Source organism: Scyliorhinus torazame, chromosome 14 (genome assembly GCF_047496885.1).
Source record: "Scyliorhinus torazame isolate Kashiwa2021f chromosome 14, sScyTor2.1, whole genome shotgun sequence".
Taxonomy (NCBI): Eukaryota; Metazoa; Chordata; class Chondrichthyes; order Carcharhiniformes; family Scyliorhinidae; genus Scyliorhinus; species Scyliorhinus torazame.
The window spans coordinates 72,644,290-72,664,693 of NC_092720.1; the positions used below are offsets into that span (position 1 = coordinate 72,644,290).

General features: G+C 48.5%; 1 protein-coding gene across 1 annotated transcript in view; it reads right to left on the reverse strand.

Moving 5' to 3' along the window:
• LOC140389807 (retinal rod rhodopsin-sensitive cGMP 3',5'-cyclic phosphodiesterase subunit delta-like) overlaps positions 1-20,404 on the reverse strand; it is a 90,439-nt gene that overhangs the window by 3,152 nt on the left and 66,883 nt on the right. The window contains exon 4 of the mRNA XM_072474343.1: positions 15,694-15,799. Coding sequence (XP_072330444.1) covers positions 15,694-15,799 — 106 coding nt within the window. The remainder of the gene's footprint in view (positions 1-15,693; positions 15,800-20,404) is intronic.

A 20,404-nucleotide genomic window follows, 5' to 3' on the forward strand; every position in this document is an offset into this window, starting at 1 on the left:
TAGGGCAACAAATGCTAGCCTTGCTGGTGACACCCACATACATGAACAAATGGAAAAAAAAGTTCTGATAGCCCTGAAAGGAATTTTGAAGGGACAAATTGATGGTTATATAGCAGAACTCTTCCCAAGTTACTGTGATTACTCGATCCTCCTAATAGAAATTTGTGACAACAATGTTAAGGTCAAACCAACTCGAGACCAACGGACAATATTTGCTTCAATTGAGAACACAGGAATTGATTAATGACCAGTTCCAATGCTGGGCCATTTGGTTTGGAAGGCTTAAAAAACATTTTACATAATCTTGGTACTCCACATGTTCTAGGCATATCCAGCAGGCTAACTGGCATAATGCTGGCTTCAACCTTTAATGAGCAGAGTAAGGTATAAGACTATTTTTGTGTTTTCACTTTATCTTCAGTTAATTCATCTTTTTTTAAAAAATATATATTTTATTCAAGATTTTTGGCCAAACATAACAGTACGTAGTGTTTCTTTTACACAACAATAAAGCAATATAAATAACAGTGGCCAGTTTTAAACAAATAAATGAATAATATATAAACAAAAACAAAACTGAATGGCAACTGCCTTGTCCAAAATAAATACTCTCCAAAAATACAATCCAACAATCCAATATACAATTACCTATAACAAATACCTATACATATTATACATATACAATAACATCTCTGCGAGTCCGTCCAATTCCTCCCCCCCCCTCCCCCCCCTTCCCTGGGTTGCTGCTGTTGTCTACTTCTTTTCCATTCCCTCTATCTTTCTGTGAGGTAATCGACGAACGGTTGCCACCGCCTGGTGAACCCCCGAGCTGAACCCCTTAACACGAACTTAATCCGTTCTAACTTTATAAACCTTGCCATGTCGTTTATCCAGGTCTCCACACCCGGGGGTTTGGCTTCCTTCCACATTAACAATATCCTGCGCCGGGCTACTAGGGACGCAAAGGCCAACACCGGGCTACTAGGGACGCAAAGGCCAACACGTCAGCCTCTCTCGCCTCCTGCACTCCCGGCTCTTCTGCAACCCCAAATATAGCCAACCCCCAGCTTGGTTCGACCCGGACCCCCATCACCTTCGAAAGCACCTTTGCCACCCCCACCCAGAACCCCTGTAGTGCCGGGCATGACCAGAACATGTGGGTGTGATTCGCTGGGCCTCTCGAGCATCTCGCACACCTATCCTCTACCCCAAAAAATTTACTAAGCCGTGCTCCAGTCATATGCGCCCTGTGTAACACCTTAAATTGTATCAGGCTTAGCCTGGCACACGAGGACGGTGAGTTTACCCTACGTAGGGCATCAGCCCACAGCCCCTCCTCAATCTCCTCCCCCAGTTCTTCTTCCCATTTCCCTTTCAGCTCATCTACCATGATCTCCCCCTCGTCCCTCATTTCCCTGTATATGTCCGACACCTTACCATCCCCCACCCATGTCTCTGAGATCACTCTATCCTGCACCTCCTGCGTCGGGAGCTGCGGGAATTCCCTCACTTGTTGCCTCGCAAAAGCCCTCAATTGCATGTACCGAAATGCATTCCCTTGGGGCAACCCATATTTTTCCGTCAGCGCTCCCAGACTCACAAACGTCCCATCTACAAACAGATCTCTCAGTTGTACTACCCCAGCTCTTTGCCATGCTCCAAATCCCCCATCCATTCTCCCCGGAACGAACCTATGATTGTTTCTTATCGGGGACCGCACTGAAGCTCCCGTCCTTCCCCTATGCCGTCTCCACTGCCCCCAAATTTTCAATGTAGCCACCACCACCGGGCTTGTGGTGTATTTCTTTGGTGAGAACGGCAACGGTGCCGTCACCATTGCTTGTAGGCTAGTCCCCCTGCAGGACGCCCTCTCCAATCTCTTCCACGCCGCTCCCTCCCCTTCTCCCATCCACTTACACACCATTGAAACATTGGCGGCCCAGTAGTACTCACTTAGGCTCGGTAGTGCCAGCCCCCCCCTGTCCCTACTATGCTGCAAGAATCCCCTCCTCACTCTCGGGGTCTTCCCAGCCCACACAAAACCCATAATACTCTTCTCGATTCTTTTGAAAAAAGCCTTCGTGATCACCACCGGGAGGCACTGAAACACTAAAAGGAATCTCGGGAGGACCACCATTTTAACCGCCTGCACCCTACCCGCCAATGACAGGGACACCATGTCCCATCTCTTAAAATCCTCCTCCATCTGTTCCACCAACCGCGTTAAATTAAGCCGGTGTAATGTACCCCAGTTCTTGGCTATCTGGATCCCCAAGTACCGGAAGTCCCTTGTTACCTTCCTCAACGGTAAATCCTCTATCTCTCTGCTCTGCTCCCCTGGATGCACCACAAACAACTCACTTTTCCCCATGTTCAGTTTATACCCTGAAAAATCCCCAAACTCCCCAAGTATCCGCATTATCTTCTGGCATCCCCTCCGCCGGGTCCGCCACATATAGCAACAAATCATCCGCATACAGAGATACCCGGTGTTCTTCTCCCCTCCCTGAGTACTCCCCTCTACTTCCTGGAACCCCTCAATGCTATGGCCAGGGGTTCAATCGCAAACAATAACGGGGACAGAGGACATCCCTGCCTCGTCCCTCTATGGAGCCGAAAATAGTCAGACCCCCGTCCATTCGTGACCACGCTCGCCATTGGGGCCCTATACAGCAACTGTACCCACCCGATATACCCATCCCCAAAACCAAATCTCCTCAGCACCTCCCACAAATAATCCCACTCCACTCTATCAAATGCTTTCTCGGCATCCATCGCCACCACTATCTCCGCTTCCCCCTCTGGTGGGGGCATCATCATTACCCCTAGCAGCCTCTGTATATTTGTATTCAGCTGTCTCCCCTTCACAAACCCAGTTTGGTCCTCATGAACCACCCCCAGGACACAATCCTCTATCCTCATTGCCATTACCTTGGCCAGAATCTTAGCGTCCACATTCAGGAGGGAAATGGGCCTGTAGGACCCGCATTGCAGCGGGTCTTTTTCCTTCTTTAGGAGGAGCGATATCGTTGCCTCTGACATAGTCGGGGGCAACTGCCCCCTTTCCCTAGCCTCATTAAAGGTTCTCGTCAGAAGCGGGGCCAGCAAGTCCATATACTTCCTATAAAATTCAACTGGGAATCCGTCTGGTCCCGGGGCCTTCCCCGCCTGCATGCTCCCAATCCCTTTCACTACTTCCTCCGTCTCAATCTGTGCTCCCAGTCCCAGCCTCTCCTGCTCCTCCACCTTAGGAAATTCCAGCTGATCCAGAAAGCACATCATTCTCTCCTTCCCATCCGGGGGCTGAGCTTCATATAATCTTTCGTAAAATGCCTTGAACACTCCATTCACTCTCTCCGCTGCCCGCTCCATCTCTCCCTCCTCATCTCTCACCCCCCCTATCTCCCTCGCTGCTCCCCTTTTCCTCAGTTGGTGGGCCAGCAACCTGCTCGCCTTCTCCCCGTATTCGTACTGTACACCCTGTGCCTTCCTCCATTGTGCCTCTGCATTACCCGTAGTCAACAAGTCAAATTCTACATGTAGCCTTTGCCTTTCCCTGTACAGTCCCTCCTCCGGTGCCTCCGCATATTGTCTGTCCACCCTCAGAAGTTCTTTCAACAACCGCTCCCTTTCCCTACCCTCCTGCTTTCCTTTATGTGCCCTAATAGATATCAGCTCCCCTCTAACCACTGCCTTCAGCGCCTCCCAGACCACTCCGACCAGTACATCCCCATTATCATTGAGTTCCAAGTACCTTTCAATACACCCCCTCACCCTTAAACACTCCCCCTCATCTGCCAATAATCCCATGTCCATTCTCCAGGGTGGACGCTGTTGTTTTTCTTCCCCTATCTCCAGGTCCACCCAATGTGGAGCATGATCCGAAATGGCTATAGCCGTGTACTCCGTCCCCGTCACCTTTGGGATCAGTGCCCTTCCCAAAACAAAAAAATCTATTCGTGAATAAACTTTGTGGACACAGGAGAAAAACGAAAACTCCTTACTCCTAGGTCTACTAAATCTCCAGGGGTCTACTCCTCCCATCTGCTCCATAAAGTCCTTACGCACCCTAGCTGCAGCCGGCCTCCTTCCGGTCCTGGACCTCGATCTGTCCAGCCCTGGGTCCAGCACCGTATTAAAATCTCCACCCATTACCAACTTCCCCACTTCTAGGTCCGGGATTCGTCCGAACATACGCCTCATAAAGTTGACATCATCCCAGTTCGGGGCATACACGTTCACTAATACCACCGCCTCCCCATGCAATTTGCCACTCACCATCACGTATCTGCCCCCACTATCCGCCACTATAGTCTTTGCCTCAAACATTACCCGCTTCCCCACTAGTATGGCCACCCCCCTATTTTTTGCATCTAGCCCTGAATGAAACACCTGCCCCACCCATCCTTTGCGTAGTCTGACCTGGTCTATCAGCTTCAGATGCGTCTCCTGAAGCATAACCACATCTGCCTTAAGTTTCTTTAGGTGTGCGAGTACCCGAGCCCTCTTACTCGGCCCGTTCAGCCCTCTCACATTCCACGTGATCAACAGGGTTGGGGGGCTCTTTACCCCCCCCCCCCCCTTGACGACTAGCCATCTCCTTTTTCAATCCAGCTCCTCACCCGGTTCCCACGTAGCCGTATCTCCCCCAAGCGGCGCCCCCCCGCTCCGACCCCCCCTCCCAATACCAGCTCCCCCTTCTCCCCAGCAGCAGCAACCCAGTTAACACCCCCCCCCCCCCCCCCGCTAGATACCAAACTAGCGTAATTGCACCCGCCATGTTGCTCCCAGAAGTCAGCAAACTCTGGCCGACCTCGGCTTCCCCCCCGTGACCTCGGCTCACACTGTGCGAGGCCCCCTCCTTCCTGCTTCCCTGTTCCCGCCGTGATTACCATAGCGCGGGAACAAAGCCCGCGCTTCCCTTTTGGCCCCGCCCCCAATGGCCGGCGCCCTCAGCTCCTCATCCTCCCTCCCCTCCCCTCCCCCACGACATGGGGAAGAGAGAAAAGTTACAGGGTCGCAGGATTAACAACTTGGGAAGTCATCTCTTCCCTCTTTTCCCCCCCTTCATCCCACATATTCACCCCCCCACTTTGTCCCAAACGTTCTTTTTCTGGCCCGCTCACTCCAGTTTCTCCTCGATAATAAATGTCCACGCCTCATTTGCCGTTTCGAAGTAGTGGTGTTTCCCTTGATGTGTGACCCACAGTCTTGCCGGTTGCAGCATTCCAAATTTAATCTTCCGTTTGTGCAGCACCGCCTTGGCCCGATTAAAGCTTGCCCTCCTTCTCGCCACCTCCGCACTCCAATCTTGATATACGCGGATCACCGCGTTCTCCCACCTACTGCTCCGAGTTTTCTTTGCCCATCTGAGGACCATCTCTCTGTCCTTATATCGGAGAAATCTCACCACTATGGCTCGAGGAATTTCTCCAGCCCTCGGTCTTCGCGCCATAACTCGATAGGCTCCCTCCACCTCCAGCGGACCCGTTGGGGCCTCCGATCCCATTAACGAGTGCAGCATCGTGCTCACATATGCCCCGACGTCCGCGCCTTCTACACCTTCGGGAAGACCAAGAATCCTTAAATTCTTCCTCCTCGCATTATTCTCCAGCACCTCCAGCCTTTCCACACACCTTTTGTGTTGTGCCTCGTGCATCTCCGTTTTCACCACCAGGCCCTGTATGTCGTCCTCATTCTCAGCAGCCTTTGCCTTCACGACCCGAAGCTCCTGTTCCTGGGTCTTTTGCTCCTCCTTTAGCCCCTCAATCGCTTGTAATATCGGGGCCAACAGCTCCTTCTTCATCTCCTTTTTGAGTTCTTCCACGCAACGCCGCAGGAACTCTTGTTGGTCAGGGCCCCATATTAAACTGCCTCCTTCCGATGCCATCTTGCTTTGTGCCTGCCTTCCTGGCCGCTGCTCTAGAGGATCCACCGCAATCCGGCCACTTTCCTCTCTTTTTTCCATCCGTGTCCAGGGGGGATTCCCTTCTGGATTACTGCACAGTGTTTTTTGCCGTTAAAATTGCCGTTGGGGCTCCTATCAAGAGCCCAAAAGTCCGTTCCACCAGGAGCTGCCGAAACGTGCGACTTAGCTGGTCATCGCCGCACCCGGAAGTCCAGTTAATTCATCTTGAGTTGATGTTTGTTTTGACAACTTTTGATCAACTTTGTTTGCTTGAAATGCTCTCATCAGCCCTTTTTGGGTGGAATGAAAATCATGGGCGGGATTCTCCGACCCCCCACCGGGTCGGAGAATCGCCGGGGGGGGGGGTGAATCCCGCCCCCGCCAGCTGCCGAATTCTCCGGCGCCGGGGATTTGGCGGGGGCGGGAATCACGCCGCACCAGTCAGCGGGGCAGCGGCCCCCCCGGCGATTCTCTGGCCCGCGATGGGCCGAGTGGCCGCCTGTTTTTTGCTGGTCCCGCCAGCGTAAATTAGAGTAGCTCCTTACCGGCGGGACCTGGCGGCGCGGGCGGCCTCCGGGATTCTCGGGAGGGCGTGGGGGAATCTGGCGCGGGGAGTTGCCCCCAAGGTGGCCTGGCCCAAAATCGGGGCCCACCGATCGGCCTGTGCCGTGGGGACACTCTATTCCTCCATGTCGGCTTTGTGGTCCTCCGCCATGGCCGACGCGGAGATGATCCCTCTGCGCATGCGCTGGGATGACGTTAGCACACGCTGGTGCTCCCGCGCATGCGCCAACTCGCGGCAGCTGGCGGAGGCCCTTCAGCGCCGGTTGGCGTGGCGCCAAGCTCCTTCCCTGCCGGCCGGCGCGCGCAAACCACTCCTCGGCGCCCGGACCCCCACCCCGCCGGGTTGGGGAGAATCCCGCCCCATATTTCTGACAAGACTATCTTCAGTCAAATTTTGTAATAGCAACTGACATTTATGTAATTCCATGGCTAATCACGTTATCTTTGTCCTCTTCTATACACTTTCACAAATGTAATGAGCATTGCAATATTCATATGGTCTCTTCAGAATGGGATCAACTAATCATAAACAAAAGAGGGAAGAAGTAACAGGAACATATCTGCTTTGTGCCTTTAACTGATATGTCTATTTTAGGGCCAAGTAACCAAAAGTCCACCTATCCCAGACAGTTTCATCATTTAGACATCAGTGTACCTGTAGTAATAGCATGTTGTGTGGCCAACCACTGGTCATCAGCTGAACCCAGGTACTTTTAGATGTCCAACCTGAAATAGTGATCTTATTTTCAGTCGAGATGTTCAATTTTACAAAGATTGGGTAGGTTATCCAAAACTATGCTCTTAGGCAGTCTCAGCACTTGTATGCAGTCTGCTGGCACAGTAAAGTCTTCACATTTCTTTTTTAAATTTAGGGTACCCAATTATTTTATTTTCCAATTAAGGGGCAATTTAGCTTGGCCAATCCACCTAACCTGCACATCTTTGGGATGTGGGAGTGAAACCCACACAGACATGGGGAGAATGTGCAAATTCCACACGGACAGTGACCCAGGGCCGGGATTCAAACCCGGGTCCTCAGCACCGCAGTCCCAGTGCTAGCCACTACGCCACATGCCGCCCCCAAGTCTTCACATTTTGATAGACCTGCTTTACTGGGAGATGAAATGTAAAAAGAGAAATATGACAGGAACGATACTGTAGAACCAAAGGGATATCAAGAACTACTGGATAATCAAAGTACAGATATTAGATTTAATACAAAGTTGGTACTCCGAATGCAGAATTAGAGCTGGCTTAAGCATAGAGCTGCTTTAAATATGGTAGTGCCAAAAACACACCTGCAGCTTAATTTGGGTCACTTAAGGGAAAGACATAGAATCAAAACATGCTACTGCCTGGAATCAAGTAGGAATGTTTGATTTCTGGGGCGGCAAAGTGCTGCAATGGTTAGCACTGCTGCCTCACGGCGCTGAGGACCCGGGTTCGATCCCGGCCCCAAGGCACTGACTGTGCGGAGTTTGCACATTCTCCCTGGGTCTCACCCCCACAAACTTAAAGATGTGCAGGATAGGTGGATTGGCCACATTAAATTGCCCCATAATTGGAAAAACTAATTGGGTTCTCTAAATTAAAAAAAAAGAATGTTTGATTTTGGTTTCAAAGATATTGTAAGAATAATTTATTGGACTGTAAAGTCTCTCCAGACAATCTGAATAATATGCTAACTATTGTAGATGTAAAATGGTATGAGGAAATAGGAAATAAAGTTATGGAAAAAGGACACAACATACAAACCTTGATGAGAATTGAATTTGATAATCTGAACATCACCTGGGTGGGAGATAAGCCAAGAAAAAGAGCATGACCTAATTGCCGTGCCGGGTTCGAATGTGAACAAGATTTTTAGACGGCAGGAGAGTTCGAAATCAGGAACCATGCCGAGTGCCAATCGGTTTCCAAGCTTTAAAAAAAATAAATTTAAAGTATCCAATTATTTTTTTCCAATTAAGGGGCAATTTTGGTGTGGTCAATTCATCTAGCCTGCACACCCTTGGGGTTGTTTTTTGGGGGGGGGGGGGGGGGGTGGGGAGACACCCAAGCAGCAGACACGTGGAGACTGTGCAAACTCCAGACGGACAGTGACCCGGGTCGGGATTGAACCCGGGTCCTCGGCGCCATGAGGCAACAGTTCGCCACTGCCCCACCGCGCTAATCATTTTCCAATCTAACCAGCCCACACCCGTTGGCGAGATCTGACTCCCGCCGCGGCGTGGCGAGAAACCAATGATCACCATGGCCAATCTCTAATCCACTAATGGGAATGACCCCCTATTTAATGGCCTCCCTAGTGAGCAGTCACGTGGCCACCGCCTTTGGAACACCTATTTAAAAATGTGAAGCTAGTGCAATGGCTGCTGTGGGGATCGGAGGAGGTGAGTAAACATCTTTGAAAATGGGCAGTCAGCCCAGGGGCCCAGTCGGGTTGACCGCCATTGGTGGGGGTCGCCCCTGGGCTGGGGGCTCAGCATCCATGGGTCTGACTCGCCACCCTCCCCCCGGATTGTGTATACCCATACCAAGGGCAACTTCACCTGCTACCTCTCCGTCCCACCAAAAAACCCCAGGACAGAGCCCCATCCGCGGTAATATGGTGCAGGGTTGGGGGGGTGGGGGGGGTTTAACCTGAGCAAGGTTCTTCCAGTGCTGTTCCCAGCGTTGGTCTAGTGCTCAGGGGTCCCTTCTGTGGCCAAGGGTGCGTATAGAGGGCAGAGTCCCCCTGCATAACTGGCTCGTTGGATGGCACCCCGAGAGATGGCAGGGAATGCAAGGATGGGGGAGGCTTTGGGATTTTAGGGTACCGGGGTGGAAGCCATAATTGGTCATCAGTGTCTCACCCTCTCCAATTCCTTACTGATATCACAGTATCGATGATATTGTCGACCCTGCAGCAGCTGCCCTCCTGATGGCGGTGGTAGTCCAGGCGGCCAGACGCCGGCGACTGCCCAAGGTGTACAGGCGTCGCTGGTCATTTGAAGAGACGTCAGACAGCATGTGCCGCAAGAAGCTTTGCCTCAACAAGGGGATGATGCGGCACCTGTACCATGTCCTTGCGGACTTGGCACCAAGTGGAGGAGCAGGATACCTGCTCCCAGTGGCCGTCAAGGTAACCGGTGCCCTGAATGTTTATGCCTCGGATTAATTCTAGGGCTCGAGCGGGGACTCACAAGCTACAGCCCATAAGTGCATCCGTGAGGTTACGGATGCCCTGTTTGCCCGGGCAGCTGACTATATAAACTTTGTCCTGGACCAAGCCCAAGATGCCCGAGCTAATGACGCCAAAGCGGAGGCCGATGACCGATGCGGAAATCCGCTATCACGTGGCCTATGTGCCTGTGGCGGTATCCACCCATATTAAAGGCTGATCAGAATTGATTTTATATGAAATCATATATTTAACCCTATATTAAAAACTGATGACTGATGAAGTCCATTATCAATGTAAACTATTACTTATTGCAATAATGTTTTTTAATATGTATTATCCTTGTAAGAGTCCAGATGCAGTGAACTCATTAAGTCTTGTGGTCTTGTCTGGAAATAAGCTCTGCCAACTAAGGGGGGATATCATTTGTAGAGTGGCCTTGCTACTATGGGGGCTACTGCTTGGCAAGAGACCCTGCCAAGAAGGGAGGCTGGTGTTTTTCTGGAGATAGCTACCGGAGGTATCAACCTTGTATCGTTAGGAACAGATGCCCTGTTAGGCCTTCCTGAAACTAAGGCCTTGCCAACCAAGAGAGAGACTGTTCTTTGTCTCGAAATAACTGTGGGGAGTTAACTTGTTTTTCAGAAACAGGGGCTATGCTAAAACTCCCCTCGAACTCCCTAGCTCTGTCTGAGTGTAAAAACAATATAAATATTCAAGCAAAAGCTGCGAAGGTTAGAGTTTCGCTTGGAGAGCTGTTTAGGATATTACTAGGTGTTTAAACTGCAATCTCGACTCGTAGAATTCTGCTCGTGATTGAGCATCGAATTCCGAGACAACTAGTCGTTGTGAGTATGAAATGTTTGTAGCTTAATCAATTATGTAGTTAAGAATGTCACAGGCTAACTCATCACGTATCCTGTATCTGTCAAACTGTATCATTTATCAAAACACTTGCATTACCCTTTAAAAAAAAAAAATTGCGTATATATTTTACCATACAGATCCGTGTCTATTTTAATAAATAAGAGTAACATTTAACTAAGACTCATATTCTCATCCTTTGAGGCTGTCTGGAGGCTCACTTGCCCATGCCTAGCTCTCAAGAATTAGAACTATTTAGTCGACGTTAAGGATAAGATTGTCATCTAAGCCACAGTCTCGCCTGTACACTGAAGGTAGTGAACGCAAGGCACATTGCGGATACTATAATTAGAACTCCCATATAGCGAGTCTTACTTTAGATATTCACAAGACCTTGTCTGGTAGCTCACAACCTCGACTAATCAGGCAGATCTTAGATAAATACTCCTCAACTGTCACATGCCCACCCTGGCTGTCATTGAGCAGTGCATCACCGTGCTTAAAATGTGGTTGCGATGTCTCCACCGCTCTGGTGGTGCACTTTAGTACACCCCCTGGAGGGTCGCCTTCTTTGTGGTGATCTGCTGTGCCCTTCACAACCTGCCACAGCAAAATTGTGCTATCCACAATGCTACCGTGCTGCCCTAGGGGGGTTCCTCGTAGGGGGTGAGGATTCTGATGACTGGCACCCCGCCGCCCTTTTCCGTCTGTTGTGGGCCAAATTCTCATGCGGGGACAAAGAGAGAGCATCATGAGCCGCACGCTTCAATCATCGGGGAGGGAGGGGGGGGGGGGGCGCGTTGGAGCACTGGTGCGGTATTGTGCTGGGGGGGGGGGGGGGGAAGAGAGAGAGAGAGAGAGAGAGGGGTGGTGCGGTGCCAACCACAGGGCCGTCTGGGATGGGGGAGCAGGGTTGGCAGGCAGGACTGATGCCAGGGGGCCGATGTCAACTCACCTGTGCGGTCCGCTGGAGGTCGTTAAGCTTCTTATGGCACAGGGTGGCAGTCCTCCTAGTTACACTTCATGCGCTGATGGCTGCTGCCACTGCCTCCCAGGCGGCACTGGCTGCCCTGTGGCTGACCCGTTACCCCTTAGAGGATCAGGGTATGCCGTTTGGACTCCATCGCATCCAACAGTTGGGCCACCCCATCACCGAAACGTGGGGCTGGTCTGCCTGGTGGCATGGCTGCGTGTCGTCTGGGGTTTGCTCCACGGGATTGGTTTAAGAGCTACTCCCCCCTTGTTAGTGGGGAGCTGCTTAGCGCAGTCCAGACAAATCAGCTCGGGACAGCTAGTTCCAGCGTAAAGCCCATGGGGCTTCATTATGTGCCCTAATGAATATTAGGTACCAGTAACTGCCTCGTCGGATCAACTGACGGGAAACACCCGGCAATTCCCACTCGCCACCATATTAGAAGTCTTTCCTTTAGATCATGCCCAAAGCACCCCACCCCAGCACCTTTTTGACATGAAATGGTTAATATGGCCTACAGAATAAAAAAACATTTTTAGAAAAATCAAGACTAGAGAAACTACCTTTAAAAGAACCTTAATATGATCATGGCCAGAGAGAGAGAGTAAAAAATAATTAACATAGTGGTACAAAGAATTTTTGCTTGAGACAATTGAAGGTCAAAGAGAACAAAAAAATACTCAATATAACAATTTACTACAAGAGTAACACCATGACCATAGCAGAGTTCTGCACCTCCTCGAGTGAACTGCCTGGAAGTGAAGATACTGAGCCAACGAATGAGAGGAGAAGGTGTGTTGTCGTGTTGTTTCTACAGCTTCAGGAATTGAGGTCCAGGGTGAGACAGCTGCAGGAGATAGTGGACCGGGCAGTCACCGAGGCAGAGGTCAACATCGGGGAATCAACTGAGCTCCCGCTGAGTTGCAGTGTCCCCGAGTTGCACCGCCCCCACACCAGCCCCCGCCCCCCAACCCAGCACCCCCACGCCCCCCCCCTCCACCATCCCCACCCCAGCACCCCTCCACCATCCCCACCCCAGAACCCCACCACCATCCCCACCCCAGCACCCCACCACCTCCACACCCCCCCCTCCACCACCCCCACCCCAGCACCCCTCCACCATCCCCAACCCAGCGCCCCACCACACCCTCCCCTCACCATCCCCACCCCAGCACCCCACCATCTCCACACCCCAGCACCCCCACTCCACCATCCCCACCCCAGCAACCCCACCCCCCCTCCACTATCCCCACCCCAGCACCTCCACACCCCAGCACCCCCACACACACCCTCCACCACAGCACCCCCCTCCACCACCCCCACCCCATACCCCCCTCCACCCCAGCACCCCCGCAACCCCCTCCACCATCCCCACCCCAGCACCTCCACCCCACCACTTCCACACCCCAACATCTCCACCCCACCACCTCCACACCAACCCTCCACCGCGATCCAACCATGCATCATGTCTTGCAGGATCATCTGGCGACGAGGTGGGCCCTTCTGGTACCACCCCTCAGAGGGTCTCAGGGTCAACCCTTTAAGCCCCACTCCCCACCTTCCCTCTGCAGCCTAGTAGCAGCAGTGGGCACATGAATAATGGGCTAACATCCATGAGCTGTTGTAGTCCCCGCATTGACATGACGATAAAGCGGGCATTAATTTCCCAATTAAGGGCCTCAATTGGCATGTCGGAAAGACCATCTACAGGTCTTTCCACACCAGACTTGATCTGGTGGAGGCAGGAAGGTGGTGGGATCCCCTCCTATCACCCTCATGCCTGATTAAATGCCACTCTCCCCAATTCAAAAATGAGGTGGTGTTTCTCAGTTTCTCTCTTCACAAATGCTGTCAAACCCGCTGAGTGTATCCAGCATTTTCTGTTTTTATTTCATATGTCCAATTATTGGGCAGTAACCCGAAAGTAAGAGAAAAAGTGAGACTTCTTCTGAACAAGTACGAGAAAATACACCCTTGAGGCAAAGATGTAACACGAGGATACTATATAAGAAACACTCTTTCCCATTTACTTGTTCAGGTACAAGCTTTCCTCTTGTATATTGGAGGGCAATTTGCCATGTCATTGGTTTTATTATTTTATTTAGATAAAGTAGGTAGGGAAGGTGAATTCCTCTATATTAAGAAGCGTGACCGATTCTCTAATGTTGCCTTGCAGATTAATACAAAGAGCACAGAATAAGATGACAACCCTCGCGTTTCAGCTTAAATTTTCACTGCAAAATACATGCTTTTGGATTACTCCTCAACACTTTCTTCTAAACAAAATGGCTTACAGTGTCAAATATGTACCACCTTCAAATCAGAAACATAGATGGGACAAAGATGAATCAAGTAAAAAAAACCCACAATGTGTTCATTTTCACTAGTCATTAATACTCCATGCACACACAGGAGTGTATAAAACTACAATTGATTACAATATTATGTTCGCAACCTCGCTATAATATTTGACCCTAAAATGAATTTCTGACCGTATATCCGTGCCATCGCTCAGACCACCTGATTATACCTTTGTAAAATCACATGACTCGTCTCATCCTCTGGCAAAACTCATCCATGGTTTTGTTACCTCCAGACTTGATTATTCCAATACACTCCTGGCTGGCCTCCCACATTGTACCATCCATAAATTTTAGGTCATCTAAACCTCTGCAGCCCACGTTCATCCTTCCACCTCACTGACCTATATCAGCTCCCAGTCGAGTAAAGGCTCAATTAAAAAATTCTCATCCTCATTTTCAAATCTCACCATGGCCTGACTCCTCCCCCATCTCTGTAATTTCCTCAAACCCCACAACCCTTGGGTATCTATTCAACTAATTCTGCCAACTTAAGCATCCCCAATTTTAATTACTTCACAATGAGTAATGGTGCCTTCAATTGTCTAGCCCTCAAGCTTTGGAATTCTCTCCCTCACCCTCTCTGCCCCTCTTTTCTCCTTTAAGATGCTTCTTAAAACCCAGCTCAGTTATCAGGATTTTGGCCATTTGTCATAATATTGCCTGCACGTTATTCCCGTGTCTGCATGGGTTTCCTCCGGGTGCTCCGGTTTCCTCCCACAAGTCCCTAAGGACGTGCTTGTTAGCGGAATTGGATATTCTGAATTCTCCTTCAGTGTACCCAAACAGGTGTTGGAGTATGGCGACTAGGGGATTTTCATAGTCACTTCATTGCACTGTTAATGTAAGCCTACTTGTGACCCTAATAAAGATTATATTATATATATTATTTAGGTGACTCAATATCAAATTTTGGGTTATAACGTTCCTGTGAAGTGCCTTGGGCCATTTAATTACATTAAACGTGCTATATAAATACAAGTAGTTATTGTTGTTTCAAGGACTTCAGGAAAAAGAAAAGATTAAGCCATGTGAACTGACTCAATTGAGAGATGGGCTATTTTAATGAACTAGAAAGATAATCTGACACAGGTGGAATTGAATCAGATTTAAAAAAGGAAGAGAATTAGGTAAATAATTGGAAGTGGAATGTTTTGCAGGGAGTGGGACCATTTGAATGGCCCTTTCAAAGAGCCTACACAGGCACAAGGGGCAAAGAGTCTCCTTTTATGCAATATCATTCAAAAACAGCAGCCAAAGTACTGTGCAAGATTGTCATAGGTTCAAAAACAGCCCAAGAACATTTAAATCATGCAATAGATTTGTACTACATGCTTTTAGAAAGGCAACAGCCCAAAATCATCTCCCTTTGTTCATTTAGGGATTACTTAGATGTAGTAAGCAGAAGGATAGAGTAGCAAGAATTTGGTAAAGAAATCAGGAACTTAGAAAAATATAATTAAAAAGGAAAAGAAAATGCGAAGAAAGTCAGCCAACTGCAGGTCGCAGTACATGTTCCATCAGAGGTAGTCTACTTAATTTTTTATTATCAACGTAACCTTTTTATAATAAAAATAGAAAGTAAGTAAAGTCGCCACAGTCCCAGATGACTATAGGCTGCTTTCCCCTTTGAGGGGAGAGCTGACTGGTGGTGATTTAACCTGAAGATCACCACGCCTCAGGCGAGGAGCAAGGTTGAGAAGACGGAACTTCATGAATAACCTCAGCCGGTAACGGAAACTGAACCCACACTCTTAGCCTCACCCTGCATCAGATGTCCAGCCAACTGAGCTAAACCGGCCCCTTTTTATAACACAAATGCAAAAACACGCTATAATACATTGCATCACTGGTCACTTACGTTAACACATTAGCTGGCATCATCTGTGATTCTGGTGCTGCTTCTATTAGTGATTGCCAAGTGTTTGTGGAGTTAGGGATGACAAAGCCAAATTCAAAAAACCATTCTAGAAAAAAATATATGGAAATAAGTTTTCATAAAGATTAAATATAACAATTACCATCTCTCATTAAATATTTACAATTGTTAAATTTTACTGGGTATCTTCTGGCCTTTTACATGATAATACAGGATCTGAAGCACAGTTCCTGATGCTTTTGTGGCCTCGCCATGAAATTTTGGATGGATAATTTTCCAGTGTCTATGCTTACCAAATGGAAGGTCGCCTACTGCTTCAAAGAATCAAGTGTTCAATTGGTATAGTGCAAATTCGTAATTGTGGTCTTAACTATTCTCTAACTACACAAATGAGTCAACAGGTGAATATTGGCAGTAAAACTGATCTCTAGTTTCTTTTACTAATCTAACTGTGTTACGTACTTTTCCCTTTCAGCAAGCTAATCTGCATGTATGGTTTGCTCCTCTTTTTCTGTGTTTTAATCTGTACAATTTCGAGGGTTAGAATATCTCTCTTGAGTTTGATTAGCAAATCTGACAAGAGTATTTAAAATGCAGTTTGACCAACATTGTACAGTTTCAGCAATGATATACTCCAACTTGTGCAGGACCATTTTACCTACATGGGTGTACTTGTAGCTGCTATGCAATGACCAAAAGTGTTAAATAGCAAGTTTAATACACCTGTATCTCTTTCAACTTCATTCATTGTTATTGCAGCACTATTCATAAAGGTTATATGGTGCCCAATGTTTAATCTTTTATTTAAAAATATTTTTATTCTCCATTTTCACATTTTCTTCAGAATTTACACCCCACCAACAAATAGTAAATGGTAACAAATGCAATGTCAATCCCCTTATCGACAACATTGATCCCATCCTACCACCACCCCAAACAATGGCCCACCTGACAATATAAGCATCAAATAAAACAAACCCTTCCACGGCGGAAAAAAAAAAGGAAGAAAAAGAAAAAGGAATCAGGAATCGCCTATGGTCACCATTGACATATATAGTCTACCCCCCGTAATATTCAGTGCCATCCAATCCCCGAAAGAGTACCTTGAATGGCACCAATGAATTGTAGAACCCCCCCCCCCCCACTCCTAGATTCCTCCCCTCCACTTCCTCTTGTAAACTCCTCCCCCCAACTTTTCACCCTGGCTAGACTCACCGAAACCTGTGCTATAAGGGTCCGATGGCCGCAGCCCTCCCCCACCTCACTCCCGTTCACTGGCCGGCTTAAACCGGCCAGCGTGGAGGCTCCCGCCCGGGTTTCCTTCCCCCTTTGCCCGGTCCCAGGTAAACCAAGAAATCCCCTTTAGCACACAACCCCAGCACAAGCCCCAAAGACCCAACATTGCAAATGAAAGTCCCATCACTTCCCTTGTCCAAATATATACAGCGTCGACTCATTTATTACATACACCAACACGCAGTGAAAGAAATAAAGTTACATGAGGCTACATCAGTACACGACCATTTTTCAATTCTGCCACAGTCCTTCTGCCTTCGCAAACTCCTCTGCCGCCCAAAATAAAAGTTCTTGGATTCGTAGGTCACCCTCAACTTAGCTAGATATACTATGCCGCACTGCACCTTGCTGATGTACAGTGCCTTCTTCACCCGGCTGAAGGCAGCCCGCCTCGCCAGCTTCACCGTAAAGCCCTGGTATATGCATATACCAGCTCCAGCCCACTGTACCACTCGCTTTTGCTTTGCCCAGCACAGGATTTTCTCCTTCACGCTATACCTACGGAAATACAGTTACTACTCTTGGCGACTCACTCGCCTTTGGTATAGGCCTCCACGACCGATGAGCCCGATCCAGTTCATATCGGGAGGGTTCGTCCCCCTCCAACAGCTTCGCCAACATCGTGGCAAAATACTTTGTCGGCCTCGGGCCTTCCACCCCTTTGGGCAGACCCGCAATCCTCAGATTCTGTCGCCTGGATCGGTTTTCCAGGTCTTCCATTTTGGCTCGCAGACCCTTGTTGGTCTCTATCACCCTCTGCAACCCCTTCCCCATCAAGGTGAGTTGATCACTGTGCTGCGATAATGCCTCTTCCACTTCCTTCAGTGTCCCACCTTGCTCCTGCACCTCCGCCGCTGCGCTTGATCTGCCCTCACCGGGCCAATCAACTCCTCCACCAGCACCGCCCCCATCTCCTTCTTCATCGCTTCCATGTGTTTTGTGAACTGTTTTTCAAGTTCCACAGCCATCACCTTGGTCATTTCTTCTGCTGTGAGCGATGTGGCCTCCCCATGTGCTCCAGCCTCCGCTTTCCTTACAGTTCCTGCACTGACTTTTCCACTCACCGGTGGACTTTCATTAACCCTCTTTTTCACGGCCGTTTTTGTCCCAAACTTGGACATTTCTCCTCCCTGTGCCTTCTTACAGCTTTTTCAGCCTCCGTTGCCCCCGGGACCTGGCGTTAAAACTCTGAAATTTCTATTCCCGAGCGGGAGCACTTCAGTGTGGGGCTGCCTCCCGCCCGCCGTCACCGGACGCCCGCCCAATGTTTAATCTTGCATGCATGTTCAATTTTATTTATCACAAATCATTCAATTTATAATTTATATATTTAAACCAATTTATTTTGTGGATCCTTTGTTCCTTTTTAAAAAAAAAGTTGACTGCTCTCACGACCTATCCCCATTCCAATTTGTTTGTATATTTAAACATTTCCATTAAGCTTCTGAAATAAGTTGTTAGTATAAATTACAAACAGTAGATTACTAAAAACTATTCCTTTAGATGTTTCACTCAGCACTCTCCATATTACCCTCCCATCTCTTCCCTGAGTTTACCATTCAGCTAATTTCTTATCCCAGATTCTAATTTTAAGCCTTTCTGGAAGAACACTGTCAAATGTTTTTTTTGTTGGAATTTTTATATGACATACAGTAAGGATTTTCATAGCCTTTCATTGGAGAGGATATCACTCCCTCTAAACGTCTAGGAATTTAATCAAGCAGAATCCTCCCAGAGATACAAAAGCAAAAAGCAAATACTGCAGATGCTGTAACTCAGAAATAATAGAAAATGCTGGAAATACTCAGCTGGTTGGCAGCATCTGTGGAGAGAGAGAAACAGGGTTAATGTTTCAGCTCAGTGACCTTTCATGAAGACTGATGATGTGCAAACCATACGAATTTAACATGTCAATTTCATTTGCCAGAAATTATCGACCTGGCTTAGATTTCATAGAATCATAGAATCCCTATAGTGCAGAGGGAGGCCATTCAGCCCATTGAGTTTGCACCAACCCTCTGAAAGAGCACCCCATCCAGGCCCTTACCCCCATCTTATCCCTGTAACTTCACCTAATGTTTTGGACACTAAGGGACAATTTAGCATGGCTAAGCAACCTAACCTATACATTTTTGGACTGTGGGAGGAAACCGGCGCACTTGGAGAAAACCCCCGCTGACACGGGGAGAACGTACAAACTCCACACAGTCACCCAAGGCCCCTGGCGCTGAGAAGCAGCAGTGTGCCACCCACGGTTTTATGAAGAAGGAATTCTTAGAAAAGGAAGGTGGGCAGTGATACCAATGATAGCCTATTTGTTCAAGTGTATAAAGTTGGTTGCTTGAAGAATTGAGAATATTATTGCAATTAACTTAGACTTACTGAAAGCATGAAAGATTATCCCAAGACCCAGGCTAAGACATGCCCTTGCTCGCATCCATAGAGAATATAAAATTGGTAAAAAGAACGAAAAAGAGCATTCTCACAGAAGTCTGAGAGTAGGTTTGGAAACAAGTAGACTCCTGAAGGGCTCAGGTTTTGAACCAATGCTACTCATTCGTTTTATAGTTTGAAGGAAGGCATTAAATAGTACAATTCTCAAGATTGTAGGTTCTAAAAATCAGTACAAAAATTGGGCTTTGAACCAAATTAATATATAGTAAACTGATTCAATTAACAAAGGGAACCGTACCAATATGTGACAGGTTTCCTTTGTTATCAGCAAGTACAGTTTTTGGCTTCTTGATTTGGAAAGTTCCCCGCATGTATATAAAAAGTGTTACAAAGCAAGTGAGGTTCTGAGTTGAATTGCTAGCAATACAATGGCTGGGAATCTCCATTTGGGAGAATAAGTGTTCCCGCCAGGAATGAATAACCTGTGATTCGCATTTCCGTTGAGGGCGCTAATCGTTCCGTGATTCAGGACATTCCAATGGGCCAGCACTCTGCCTGTGCGAATTAAAAACAATTCCCGGCCCAGCAAGCGGTGTAACTGCTGGGGCCGGAATTAGCACTTAAGAGCCTGACAGCTGGAGCTGTTTTTAAGCGCTCCATTCACCACACACTTATTGCAGCCATGAAGATGGCTCAGAGAAGACCTGCCCCCAACCCCCAAATTTTGGTAGTTTTTAGTGGACCCACTGCTTGATGCCAGTGAGGAGAGTAGGGACACCCTCTTCCCCAGGGTGGGCCACAGAATCAAGCCTGCCCTCCTAAACAGTGCCTGGGAAGAGGCGGCAGAGGCAGTCAGTGCTACCAATCTCACCAGGAGGAGACAGCTCAAGGTCCTGAGGGGTCACTCGTGAGGCCTCTGCCCTGAGAGGGGCAGAGAACCAGAGAGGGTTCCATAGACCAGGATGCAGGGTGAGCTCTGCTAATCCCCTGCTTCCTCTGCAAA